At 47.2% G+C, this 13,970-nt stretch overlaps 1 protein-coding gene across 3 annotated transcripts in view; it reads left to right on the forward strand.

Moving 5' to 3' along the window:
- Positions 1-2,364: 2,364 nt before the first annotated feature.
- Positions 2,365-13,970, forward strand: part of CSF3R (colony stimulating factor 3 receptor) — a 32,818-nt gene continuing 21,212 nt past the window's right edge. For 2 of the 3 annotated variants that reach the window (XM_029571225.1, XM_029571226.1), the window contains exons 1-7: positions 2,365-2,412; positions 8,959-9,046; positions 9,565-9,864; positions 10,207-10,330; positions 11,222-11,403; positions 12,707-12,861; positions 12,999-13,167. In XM_029571225.1, coding sequence (XP_029427085.1) covers positions 2,365-2,412; positions 8,959-9,046; positions 9,565-9,864; positions 10,207-10,330; positions 11,222-11,403; positions 12,707-12,861; positions 12,999-13,167 — 1,066 coding nt within the window. Of the gene's footprint in view, positions 2,413-8,238; positions 8,334-8,958; positions 9,047-9,564; positions 9,865-10,206; positions 10,331-11,221; positions 11,404-12,706; positions 12,862-12,998; positions 13,168-13,970 lie in introns of those variants that run through there. The other variant, XM_029571227.1, reaches the window with a different exon arrangement.

A 13,970-nucleotide genomic window follows, 5' to 3' on the forward strand; every position in this document is an offset into this window, starting at 1 on the left:
GATGAAATTTAATGTGGCTAAGAGCAAGGTGATGCTTATAGGGAAAAATAACCCATGCTATAGTTACACAATGTTGGGTTCCATATTAGGAGCTACCAATCAAGAAAGAGATCTAGGTGTCATAGTGGATAACACATTGAAATTGTCGGTTCAGTGTGCTGCGGCAGTCAAAAAAGCAAACAGAATATTAGGAATTATTAGGAAGAGAATGGAGAATAAAACGGAAAATGTCATAATGCCTCTGTATCGCTCCATGGTGAGACCACACCTTGAATACTGTGTACAAATCTGGTCACCGCATCTCAAAAAGGATATAATTGCACTGGAGAAGGTACAGAGAAGGGCAACCAAAATGATAAGGGGAATGGAAATGGAACAGCTCCCCTATGAGGAAAGGCTGAAGAGGTTAGAGCTGTTCAGCTTGGAGAAGAGACGGCTGAGGGGGGATATGATAGAGATGTTTAAAATCATGAGAGGTCTAGAACGGGTAGATGTGAATCAGTTATTTACACTTTCAGATAATAGAAAGACTAGGGGGCACTCCATGAAGTTAGCATGGGGCACATTTAAAACTAATCGGAGAAAGTTCTTTTTCACTCAACACACAATTAAACTCTGGAATTTGTTGCCAGAGGATGTGGTTAGTGTGCTTAGTATAGCTGGGTTTAAAAAAGGATTGGATAAATTCTTGGAGGAGAAGTCCATTAACTGCTATTAATCAAGTTGACTTAGAAAATAGTCACTGCCTTTACTAGCAATGGTTACATGGAATAGACTTAGTTTTGGGGTACTTGCCAGGTTCTTATGGCCTGGATTGGCCACTATTGGAAACAGGATGCTGGGCTTTGATGGACCCTGGGTCTGACCCAGTATGGCATGTTCTTATGTTCTTACATGGCAACAGATGTCGAACTTTCAAACCCCGAGGAAATAGAAATCAGCCATTCCAATTGGCCAATTTGACTTTTCTCACGGAGCCACTAAGAGCCCCATATTCAAATTCCCATTGAGCGGGTAAGTTATCAGGTTAAGTGGGTCCACAGAACATCTGGATAAATGTGCTTCACCCGCCATTGCTTGGGGTGAAGAGTTGAGAACCTGATTTACTAACCCACGGAATGGGAATCAAAGCCTTAGTACATCAGGTGCTCAGACTGTAAGCCCTCTGAGGGGGAAATTCCTGCCTTACCTGAATGCAGCTTGCCTTGATCTGAGTTAAATCTAAAACAAATAAAGTTATCCGGATAACATTAGGCCTACTCTTTGTGTGGACCAACTTATCTGCACAAAATTAGCCTATATCTATTCATTTATTTATCCCACCCCTCCCGAAAAGACACGAGACGGATTGCAGTACTAACAAGGATAAAATACCATCCTTGCAAAACGTAATTTACAATATAACAATTCCATGCCCATGCAGTAAAGCTGCCAGCCCGCCCTTACTTCGCCTCCCCTCACTCTTTTGTGCCCCTGTAATTCCATCTGCACAGAAAAGAGACAAAGTTGCCCACCCCAAGGGAGGGTACTTTTCAAGGTGCAGATTCAGGCGGGTAAAAGCTGCTTTTACCGGCACAAATCTAAGTGATTTTGATTCTGGAGGAGACGGGCCCTTTCTGGGATTTGAACTCAGCTTGCAGTGCTTCTCCTATTGAAGGTCAGCCTTCTGAATACCGATGCCTTTATTTATTTTATTTATTTGTGGGTTTTTATATTAGCTGTGTGTGTATGCAATAAAAGTCTTCCTTCAGAATATGGGCCGCTTGCTGGTTCTGCTAGAAAGTTTGGACAAGTGGCCATATGAAATAAAGGGTACCAGATGAGCCCAAATGGGTTTCTGCCTGTTGAACATCTTCACTAAAGCCTGATGTTTCTAAGCCTGTGAACGGTGGGTAACGCAGAGCTCTGGAGGCCACACTGGAGAAAATGTGGTTCTCTGCAGGTTGGACCGGCATAAGAATTATCCAGAGGAGTTGCATCAGGGTCCACACAGTGTTCACATCTGCAGAAGAGAACCACAACGTCTCCAAAGTTCACCTATGACAGTACCTTTGGGCGATGCCCATTCTCTTGCAATTGAACGCTGGTTTTTGCTTGATTGCTAACCTGCCAGGTGCTCAGTAATAAGTGGAGTTCCATGAAAGTTTGGGCTCAAGCTATGTCTGCAATATTAAAAATGGATATACAGGGTCTGAGTTTAGAAAGAGACCCTACCTCATTGAGTTGCCTTTCACCTGCTATTTGAGGCTCAGGTTCTGTGACTGCTGAGGCTTTTCTCCGGGGCCATGCGAGAGCTGTTGAGTTGAGGGGGAAGTGAGCTTGCACTTTTTGTTGCTATGAAACTCCACAGGCTGGACTGGCTCCATGCATTATGGCCGGTGCTGCCTGGACGACCCACCAAACTTCGCTAAGGTGAGTGCAGACAATCCCAGTTTCTTATGAGGCTTTGTGTGGACTTCTTAAAGTTTATTCTCCATAGCAGCAATGCAGGGAACCTTCCAGGGCAATTCTTTCTGCATTTTTTTTTTTGTTGTTTTTATTTGACAAGAAGTTGAAAAGCTGCTTTAGTCAACCTGCACAATATCTGCAGCAGCTCTGATTTATGGTGTCATTGTGGATGCAAAATTATCATATACATGGAGACCTTGCCATGATGTTGTTATGAATATAAAAGTTATGTCTAGCAAAACCTCACTATAAGAGAAGGGATGAGGCAAAATAAGGCACAAATTTTTAGTAAGAAAAGTAAAGGTTTCATTCTGCAATTTAGCACATATTATGTTGTTTTAGTGTGCACTAACGTGTTAAAAAAACAGGAGCAAAACAAAACAAAAATGTGTTGGTTTGTGTCATTTCAGATTGAAAACAACACAAAATGAAGCAAACAAAATGGTGGTGTTTTCAATATTGTTTTAAATGACTGCACATCCCTAAGGAAAGATTATAAATAAATTATCTTTCAGAAGTGAACGTGAACAAAGTGACAGGACCTGATGGTTTATGCCCCAAGTTACTAACTTTGGGGACGATGCACAAAATCAGTGCAGAAAATGGGCGCCCAGTGCTGGAGCGCCCAGCACCTCTCCTGGGCCCAAGATTGAATATTGAAATGAGGGGTCGCACTGCCAAGGAGGCGCCAGGGACAAATGTGCACCCCTAGCGCCTCCTCGGCAGCAGGCGCCCAGGAGAGATGACTGTTGGCGGGTCCGGAAAACTGATGCTCATTAATTGAGCGTCCCTGTTCCTAACCTGACCCCCGGCACATTCTTCTTTTTTTTAACCTTTTGGGTCCTCCAACTTAATATCGCCACAATATTAAGTCGGGGGATTACAGAAAATAGTATTTTCTCCTTTTCTGTACACTTTTTTGGGCTGCTCAGAAATTATGCAGATCGGGCGCACATTTTTTTGGGATCTGGGGAGAACAGCTAATAGCCTCATCAACATGTATTTGCATGTCATGAGCACTATTAGTTTCACGGGGGGGTTGGACGCGCGTTTTGGACGCGCTAATCCCCTTATAGTGTAAGGGGTTGTGGACACGCATCCAAAACGCACGTCCAACCATGGGTTAAACAGTGCGCTCGTCTGAGCGCACTGTATTGCATCAGCCCCGTTAAGAGGTGATATGAAAACCAGTAGATATAATTTACAGAAATACTTTGCAGATAGGGCTTTGCTCTGTTATTGGATGATGTTTAGTAATATGACTGTTTAAAAAGCCTAACTGAATGGAGCCGGGGAAGTAATGATTTGTCAGAAGGAAACCAGCAATGAAAATTTTGAAATCAATAATAGAGTAGAAGACAAGAGTATCTCAGAGCAGAAGGAATACAAATGGGGTCTTCACCTGTATTCTGTACCTGTCACACACACACGCAATAAACTTTTCAGCAGTGTTGGGTATCAGCTCACCAGGCATCCTTTTCATCAGTCAGAGGAGAGCCATTTCTCTCAGGTAAATGCTTTGAAACGCGTGTACTCCCCATGAAAGCAGGAGGGGGGTCTCTGTCTGTTTGTACAGCGGTGTCTGGGAAGTGCATTTCTTTGAAACAGAATGGGAAGTTTTAACAGTTTCTCCTTTTTCTTTCAATTTATTTTAAAAACTATTCACCACCATCCCTGGGCGCTCCTGCCCCACTGGTGGTGAACTCAGAAATGGCCACGGCCAGGGGCATTGTTAATCTCTTCCATAGGAAGGGTGCCAGTCAGACTCCAGCCAGCGCCATTCTGTGGGGAGGAAATTAACAATGGCATCGGACGTCTGGCTCCTGCCCTGTGAAGAAAGAAAATATGGTAACAGGATTCAGAGGGGTGGGGGCTTCCCTCTCCGCTAATTGTATTATTTTCTTTTTCCCTTTGGTTTTTTAAATTTAAATTATTTTATTGTTTTGTTCTTCTTGTTTTTAATAAAGAAGAAGAAAGGAAACAAACGTGGAATAAAGCAAATAAAAATAGAAAATAAGAGCAAAATGAAACAAAAAAAAGGTCTGTGCACACCCCTAAGTCTATGACAGTGTGAGGCAGATAGTGAGCTGCTCTGCAGCCGCATAAACTTACCTGGCTAGTTTATAATATATACATTCAGGGGCGTGGTCGCACTAGTGAATGTTATCTGGCTACCTTCAACTTAACTGGATAAGTTTATCCAACTAACTTTAGAGCAGCCCTATGGGCCAACCAGCTTAGGGCCAGATTCATTAAGGGGTAAATTTTTATAGGCACTCGCTCACGGACGCACCGATTTTCTAACATGCTCACGTCGCTGCGTGCGTGCTATAAACTCTGATACCCGCGCGCACACGGACGCACCGATTTTCTAACATGCTCACGTAGCTGCGTGCGTGCTATAAACTCTGATACCCGCGCGCGCACACGGACGCACCGATTTTCTAACATGCTGACGTCACTGCGTGCGTGCTATAAACTCTGATATGCGTGCTATAAACTCTGATACCCACGCGCACACGGACGCACCGATTTTCTAACATGCTCACGTCGCTGCGTGCGTGTTATAAGCTCTGATACCCGCGCGCACATGGACGCACCGATTTTCTAACATGCTGACGTCACTGCGTGCGTGCTATAAACTCTGATATGCGTGCTATAAACTCTGATACCCACGCGCACACGGACGCACCGATTTTCTAACATGCTCACGTCGCTGCGTGCGTGCTATAAACTCTGATACCCGCACGCGCACGGACGCACCGATTTTCTAACATGCTCACGTCGCTGCGTGCGTGCTATAAACTCTGATACCCGCGCGCGCACGGACGCACCGATTTTCTAACATGCTCACGTCGCTGCGTGCGTGCTATAAACTCTGATACCCGCGCGCGCACGGACGCACCGATTTTCTAACATGCTCACGTCGCTGCGTGCGTGTTATAAGCTCTGATATGCGTGCTATAAACTCTGATACCCACGCGCACATGGACGCACCGATTTTCTAACATGCTCACGTCGCTGCGTGCGTGCTATAAACTCTGATACCCGCGCGCGCACGGACGCACTGATTTTCTAACATGCTCACGTCGCTGCGTGCGTGTTATAAGCTCTGATATGCGTGCTATAAACTCTGATACCCACGCGCACATGGACGCACCGATTTTCTAACATGCTCACGTCGCTGCGTGCGTGTTATAAGCTCTGATACCCGCGCGCACATGGACGCACCGATTTTCTAACATGCTCACGTCGCTGCGTGCGTGCTATAAACTCTGATACCCGCGCGCACACGGACGCACCGATTTTCTAACATGCTCACGTCGCTGCGTGCATGCTATAAACTCTGATACCCGCGCGCACATGGACGCACCGATTTTCTAACATGCTCACGTCGCTGCGTGCGTGCTATAAGCTCTGATACCCGCGCGCGCACGGACGCACCGATTTTCTAACATGCTCACGTCGCTGCGTGCGTGCTATAAACTCTGATACCCGCGCGCACACGGACGCACCGATTTTCTAATATGCTTATGTCGCTGCGTGCGTGCTATAAACTCTGATACCCGCTCGCGCACGGACGCACCGATTTTCTAACATGCTCACGTCGCTGCGTGCGTGCTATAAACTCTGATACCCGCGCGCACGGACGCACCGATTTTCTAACATGCTCACGTCGCTGCGCGCTATAAACTCTGATACCCGTGCGCACGCGGACGCACAGATTTTCTAACATGCTCACGTTGCTGCGTGCGTGCTATAAACTCTGATACCCGCACGCATATGGACGCACCGATTTTGAATCAGCGCACACGGGTGCCCACTCACACAAGCAGGGGGGAGGGAATTTTTTAAACCATGCGCAGCAACGCAATAGGACCTTTTCCCAGTTCCCTATCTCCTTACCTAACCTTCCTCCCTTTTCCCCTCTCCTCCCTGCCCTCTAAACCCAACTCACCTACCCCATTTTTTTTGTTGTGGAGCTTACCTGCTCTCCTGAGCAGCAGTAAGTTCCGCACGCCAGTGCATGACAGAGCTGCTCAGAAAATGCGCTTGGTGCGTGCACAGCCCGGCCATGCACATATCTCCCATATTTGCACTTGCTGGGTTATGAAAATTTACCCATAAGGCTTTTCTCCCATTTTGTGTCTATGGGAAAAACCCTTTGTGAATCAGGTACTTAGCCAGATAAGTTATCTAGCTAACTCTGAATATCCAAGCTAGCTGGATGCCCTCTCCCCCTTCCTCTACTTAACCGGCTAACTATTTGGCCAGATAACTGGTGGCTGTATGGTGGGGCCAGGTATTCAGCCACTGCTGCGTAGCCCGATAACTTTTAACTTACCCTGATAAGTATCGCTGAATATCGACGTCTGCGAGTGGTTATGTACAATGATGTGAGTCTGACAGTGCGTGTATCTGTGTGTAGGGATGAATGTGGGTGACAGTGCGCCTGGTTATGTACAGTGGTGTGAGTCTGACAGTGCGTGTATCTGTGTGTAGGGATGAATGTGGGTGGCAGTGTGCCTGGTTATGTACAGTGGTGTGAGTCTGACAGTGCGTGTATCTGTGTGTAGGGATGAATGTGGGTGACAGTGTGCCTGCTTATGAACAGTGGTGTGAGTCTGACTGTGCGTGTATCTGTGTGTAGGGATGAATGTGGGTGACAGTGCGCCTGGTTATGTACAGTGGTGTGAGTCTGACTGTGCGTGTATCTATGTGTAGGGATGAATGTGGGTGACAGTGTGCCTGGTTATGTCAAGTGGTGTGAGTCTGACTGTGCGTGTATCTGTGTGTAGGGATGAATGTGGGTGACAGTGTGCCTGCTTATGAACAGTGGTGTGAGTCTGACTGTGCGTGTATCTGTGTGTAGGGATGAATGTGGGTGACAGTGTGCCTGGTTATGTACAGTGGTGTGAGTCTGACAGTGCGTGTATCTGTGTGTAGGGATGAATGTGGGTGACAGTGTGCCTGGTTATGTACAGTGGTGTGAGTCTGACAGTGCGTGTATCTGTGTGTAGGGATGAATGTGGGTGACAGTGCACCTGGTTATGTACAGTGGTGTGAGTCTGACTGTGCGTGTGTCTGTGTGTAGGGATGAATGTGGGTGACAGTGTGCCTGGTTATGTACAGTGGTGTGAGTCTGACTGTGCGTGTGTCTGTGTGTAGGGATGAATGTGGGTGACAGTGTGCCTGGTTATGTACAGTGGTGTGAGTCTGACTGTGCGTGTATCTGTGTGTAGGGATGAATGTGGGTGACAGTGAGCCTGGTTATGTACAGTGATGTGAGTCTGACAGTGCGTGTATCTGTGTGTAGGGATGAATGTGGGTGACAGTGTGCCTGGTTATGTACAGTGATGTGAGTCTGACTGTGCGTGTATCTGTGTGTAGGGATGAATGTGGGTGACAGTGTGCCTGGTTTTGTACAGTGGTGTGAGTCTGACTGTGCGTGTATCTGTGTGTAGGGATGAATGTGGGTGACAGTGTGCCTGGTTATGTACAGTGATGTGAGTCTGACTGTGCGTGTATCTGTGTGTAGGGATGAATGTGGGTGACAGTGTGCCTGGTTATGTACAGTGGTGTGAGTCTGACTGTGCGTGTATCTGTGTGTAGGGATGAATGTGGGTGACAGTGTGCCTGGTTATGATTCTGCAGCTCTTCATGTGTGGTCTTTGTGTGCAGGAGTGGCTGTACGTATGGTCTGTGGTTTCGGTCCTTCCTGTAAGACATGTTCTGGGAAGTGTCTTGCAATCCTTGTGAAGAGTGTCAGAGCTATTAACGACACTTGTCTTCAGAAGCAACAGTCACAGGAAAGTTTTGGTGCCCTGAAACTCTGCCATTTGCAGACTCAGGATGGAGAAATAGCAGCAGGAGCAGCAGGATGGGTATGTAAGAGAAATGTAAATGCTCATTTTCCAGCTGAAACGCAGGATGTGGCCTGAGCCCCTTGTCAGCAGCAGACGGGAGCGGAGCTGCTCCCTGTCAGTGTCGGGCCGAGGTCTGGAGCCAGAATATAGCAGAGCGCTGGCCGAGTGAGTGGACTTAAAGAGCAGGAAACGAGCTGTGGCTGGAGCTTTCCAGGGACGAACCCTCTCCCTCCGAAAATGTGACTGAAAATGCCCTTCTAGTCTTTCCATCTAATGCAGTGCCACTGCCTGCTTGCTTCCTAGAAGAAAGGTTTCACTGATGCTTCAGGCACCCTCTGTACGTTGGGCTCATTCCTTGTCCCCTGACTAGCAATCAACTTCACTGTTTCCTAAGGGTAGTGGCGAAGTCCCAGACGTCACATCCGCCAGTTTATTTTGCTGGGTATGTTTGTTTTATTGTCATCATCATTAGTAGGAGTAGTAATATTAAAATACCATGACTCAAATTCAATCTGCCACTTTCAGCCTGAGGGTATTGACCCTTGTGACTTGTAGAGGGTGCAGGGCTCTTGGCCACTACTACCGGTCCCAGGCTGCATCTTTCCAGGGCAGGATGCTTATTAACTCTTCCTCTGAATTCCAGGCGATCTGGGAGCCCGGGACCATGGTCTTACCTCATAACCGGGAAACGCTGCCTCTGGGGGCTCTGCTCCTGCTTCTCTTTGCCAAAGGTGAGAAACTAAGGCCAGGCTGGCGGAGCCTTTCTGACAGGCCTCCTGCCACTGCCTTCCTTCTGGGCTGGCACCTGAGCTCCCCAGGGGGTACTTTCCAGCTTAGAGAGGGTTCTTTGCGGGCCGTGATGCCTTGAATTGACACAAGGGAAAGCTCCCCCCGCCTTGATGACATTTCTCAGTTTTTGTCTCTGAATAACTCTTAAGCTGACCCAGTGAAAGACAGCGCAGTCTAGGGAGACTCCAGTTTTCTCAGGACCAATATAGTACTTTAAACAGGTGAGAGTTAGGGTCCAGCCTCCTTTCTGGGGTGATTTTAGTGACCTGCTGTGGGCTCATACATGCAAAGGAGGGATTTCTGGCTGCACATTCTACCAAGAGGGTCAGGCAGTAAATCTCCTGTGATGTTAGGAGTCCAGGAGACATCAGGGAAGAGATCTGATGCGCCTGTGCAGACGGGAGTGTTTACCACCGATGGGATGGCTTCCACTGGTTTGAACTTGGTTATGTTCCTGCAGGTGTCCAGCCGTATGCTCACGTAGCAGTACAGTCGCCCATAGTCCCGTTAGGCTCTCCAGTCACAGCCACGTGCACCATCAACAGAACAGGCTGCATCGGCTTGGAAGAGGAGGATATCCAGATCCTGTGGAAACTTGATGATGAATACCTTCCGGACCCCCAGCAAAATAACAGCACCGGGGCCATCAGTTCCAGGGTTACTGTCCGCAGCTTCAACCGCACCATGGCAATTCTCTCGTGCTATGCGGCTGGGATAGGGATACCTCAGCTGATGGGCAGAGTGGAGATCCATGCAGGCTGTAAGTCCATCCTATGCAGGGTTTGAGGAATGACTTTCATTGTATTTCCTGCTATGTTCAGGATTAGCCAAGGGTCTCTAAGAAAACTCTAGAAAACTTCTTAGCTATAGTCAGAAACCAGTTATGGCTACAGGGACATTTGAATAGCAGAAATGATCAGATACAGTGAGTGTCTGGGGTGTTTAGATCATGTTGAGTTTTAAATATTGCATTAATAAATAGTTTTATCTTTTGCCTACCTAAAACGAGTCTGCTGTTTGGAATCAGGGGTACAGTTATAGGGTGCACTGCTAGCACTGGAAGGGGGACGCAGCCTCTCTTTACCTGTTGCGTTCTGCTTAGATCCACCATCAAAGCCCAGCAACTTAAGCTGCATCATGAACCTTACGGAGGAAAGCTTGACCTGCACCTGGAGTCCAGGACAAGAAACTTATCTTGAAACCAATGTCACGCTTGAGAGGCAGAGGTAAGAGCAGCCTCGCATGTCTGTGCTGCCTGGAGAGTATTCAGGAGTTGGGTCAGGACAGTCAGACTCATTTCTCCCATTTTGGGGATCCAGAGGGCAGTTTTAAAACTATGCGCAGAAGGGTGGAATTTGCAGTACTTATTACCTGAAGAATCTACGGCAGTTTTCAAAGGGGAAAAGTACTTGAACAAACCCTGCCTGTGCTATTCATTATACGCATGTAATTTTAAGCCCAGAGCGGACGATTATGCCCTGCTGTAACTTTGTGTGAGCTCATTTGTGCGCATAATCCAAGGATTTTCAAAGCCAACTTACGTACTACGCAGGCCATAATAAGATTACAGTAATGTTATAACTCCCTTCATAGTGCTACTGCAGGCTTGAACATTGCACATGCAGACTTTTTCAAAGCAAACTTACCTGCATACGTTTGTCTTGCAAACCTCATGTAACTGGTCAAGTACGCGCGTGCTTTCACTGACGTAAAGTTACATCTGCTCTTTGGAAGGCATAATTTATGGGCACATGAGTTCCATCTCCAGCCTCCCTATCGCCTCTCTGCTTTGAGCGTAAAAGTCTGCAAGTCACAAGTTTCTATGCACATAAATAGCTTTAAACTACCCCCTAAAAGAGCAGCTAGTTTGAAAATTACTAACCTTGAAATTCTTACAGCTTGGTTTCAGATTCATTTAAATGCATCTCATTTTGGTTAAAAACAAACTATTTTCAAGTTTAAAAGCAGTTTGAAGCCTGTTTCCAAACTGCCTGGGTAAGAAGCTAGAAGAAGGACACATATTGTACTCACTGCTGCTGGGGGCGAGGATATTTGAATTTCCCAGCTCGGATCCTTTGTAAAATAAACTGGAGGTGGGGGGCATGCGTGTGTTACAGGAGTCGAGATGGAGCCCTCCCAGAGAAGAAGCCAGACTGTGCCCCACTAAAAGGCCAGAATCACTGCACAGTTCCTCGGGAACTTCTAAACCTGTACCAGAAAGAAGTCATTTGGGTGACTGCCCAAAACGCTCTTGGCAAAAGCGAGTCGGAGAAGCTGTGCTTGGTTCCCATGGATGCAGGTATGGGGGCTGTAACATGCTATGGGCTGGGGAATTGGTACTTATTTGTAGAGATGTACACTGCTCGTCAAAAAACTCCAAGCATATTCAAGCTGCATCAGGGCCTCTTTGCTTTGAGGCTCCTGCCCCTAAACTCCTAACTCCAATAATGCCGCCCTAGCAGTAAGTCTGGTCCGTTTTCCTATAATGTGGCCCCCAGCAGAAGGGACAGTAACACAGACTCATGGCAGAGCTGAGCCCTGCACATCTTCTTTCCACAAACAGAGAAGGTTAGGAAACCCCTGCCTGCAGCAAGCCATTATGGGCTCTGCCACCTACTAACTGGCGCCAACATCCACATCTTAAGCAAAATATGTATCTAACAATCTTTTTTACATTAAGCTACGTATTTTGACATTGTATTGATTAGCGCCCATTGAGTGGACGCTGCCTTCAGAATAGTCACATGACAACCAGCCAATCAAATGATTTGTTAAAAAACAAAATTGTGCTACTACACTAACTAGAAATATGCCATAAGAACATAAGAACATGCTATACTGAGTCAGATCGAGGGCCATCAAGCCCAGCATCCTGTTTCCAACAGTGGCCAACCAGGCTACAAGTACCTGTGCTACCGATGCCAGTAATAGCGGTGACTATTCTGTAAGGGGTAGATTTTAGAGGCGCGCACGCGCACATGCACTCACCAATTTTATAACAGGCGTGCGTCGCCGCGCGCATGATATAAACTAGGATACCCGTGTGCATTTAAGGAGCGGACTGGGAGGGAACTTCCCTATCCCCCTACCTAGCCTTCCTCCCTTTTCCCCTCTCCTCCCCGACCCCTAAACCCACCCTAACTTTGTTACCTGTTTTTGTTTTACTACTTACCTGCTCTAAAGAACAAAAGTAAGTTGTGTGCGCCGGCTCACGCTGTCCCAGCCGGCGCCCGCCCCCTTTTTAATGGCCCGGCACTTCTGTGCATACCGGGAGATACGCGTGGGGCCAGGCCATTTCTAAAATGCACTCGGCGCACAAACGGCGCTGCCCCACACGTATCTCCCGGTATTTGCGTGCGCCGGGCTTTTAAAATGTGCCCATTAGTCAACTTGATTAATAGAGGTTAATGGACTTCTCCTCCAAGAACTTATCCAAACCTTTTTTAAACCCAGCTACACTAACTGCACTAACCACATCCTCTGGCAACAAATTCCAGAGCTTTATTGTGCGTTGAGTGAAAAATAATTTTCTCCGATTAGTCTTAAATGTGCTACTGATTAATTATTTTGTTTTGTATTGTAAATCCTTTTTTTTAATTTAGTGAAATTGGATCCCCCGACTATCGAGACAATCAAATCCAGCTCTTTGGACGGTGGATGCCTGAGTGTGCTGTGCAGGAAGCCCAGAGAAGGCACATGGCTGAGTCAGTTGTATGAACTGCGCTATAAGGCAGAAGAGGATGCCGCGTGGTCGGTGGTAAGGGATTGCTCAAACTCATGGAGGACGGCAGCTTCTGAGCCAGATCCACTCCATATGGTATCAGGATATTCTGCAACGAGGCCAGGGAGCAAAAAGCCTACTCTTCAGTCTACAAACTCTCTTTTTTCTTCCAGATTTCTTCCAGTCAGAGTCCAGATGTTATGAACCGCTCCATGCAGATCAAGGGATGCGGCTTTCTCGCCGCCAGGGTCTACTACTTCCAGGTGCGCTGCATGAAGGAGTTCAGTCAGGGTCACTGGAGCATGTGGAGCCCTGTAATTACTTTCCTCACCCCAAAAACAGGTTGGTGCAGACCATGGAAGCTGCAGCTGGGCTATTGGCAGGATTCTGTTTATTTTGGGGGTAATTTCCCTGACACACTCATGCACTCCTCACAGCCGGGGTGTCTCAGTCACCCCAAATGTCTATTCAACTTCTAAGAAACAGGTATCAACAGGAAATGGATCTCTACATTTGGATGTGCCAGGTGCATCCAAGTGACCCATACTGACTACTAATGGAGACAGGACACTGAGACTGGGCTTGATGGACCATTGGTCTGACCCAACAAAGCAATTCTTACGTTCTTAGATCCCGAACAAAAACACAGACCATTAAACATTTAGAAGTCAATATTCAAAGCTGGCTGTTTAAGTTTATTTATTTATTTATTTATTTATTTAAAACAGGGGGTTATGCATGTGGCCGGGCCTTGCAGGCACCGCGCACATTTTTTGGAAGGGCCCAGCCACGCGCTTAACCCCCATTATGTGCCGAAGTGCAGGGCCTCTCAAAAGGGGCAAACTGGAGGGGGGGGGCATTAGCTGCTGACCCTGGGAAACACCACTGGCAGCCAGCCGGCATGCGGAGGTTACTTCAACTCAGAAGTAAGTATTAAAACAAAAAAAAACCTAATAGTTAGAGGGCAATTAGGGGTCGGGGAGGAGAGGGGAAAAGGTAGGAAGGTTAGGTAGGGGTGTAGGGAAATTCCCTCCCAGTCCACACCTTAATTGGAGCCGCCTGGGAGGAAACTGGGGAAGTCCTACTCGCATCGCCACACGATGCTTTAGAAAATTCCACCACCCCCTGTCCCGTCCCGTGCGAGC

The sequence above is a fragment of the Rhinatrema bivittatum genome, chromosome 11 (genome assembly GCF_901001135.1).
Source record: "Rhinatrema bivittatum chromosome 11, aRhiBiv1.1, whole genome shotgun sequence".
Lineage (NCBI taxonomy): Eukaryota > Metazoa > Chordata > Amphibia > Gymnophiona > Rhinatrematidae > Rhinatrema > Rhinatrema bivittatum.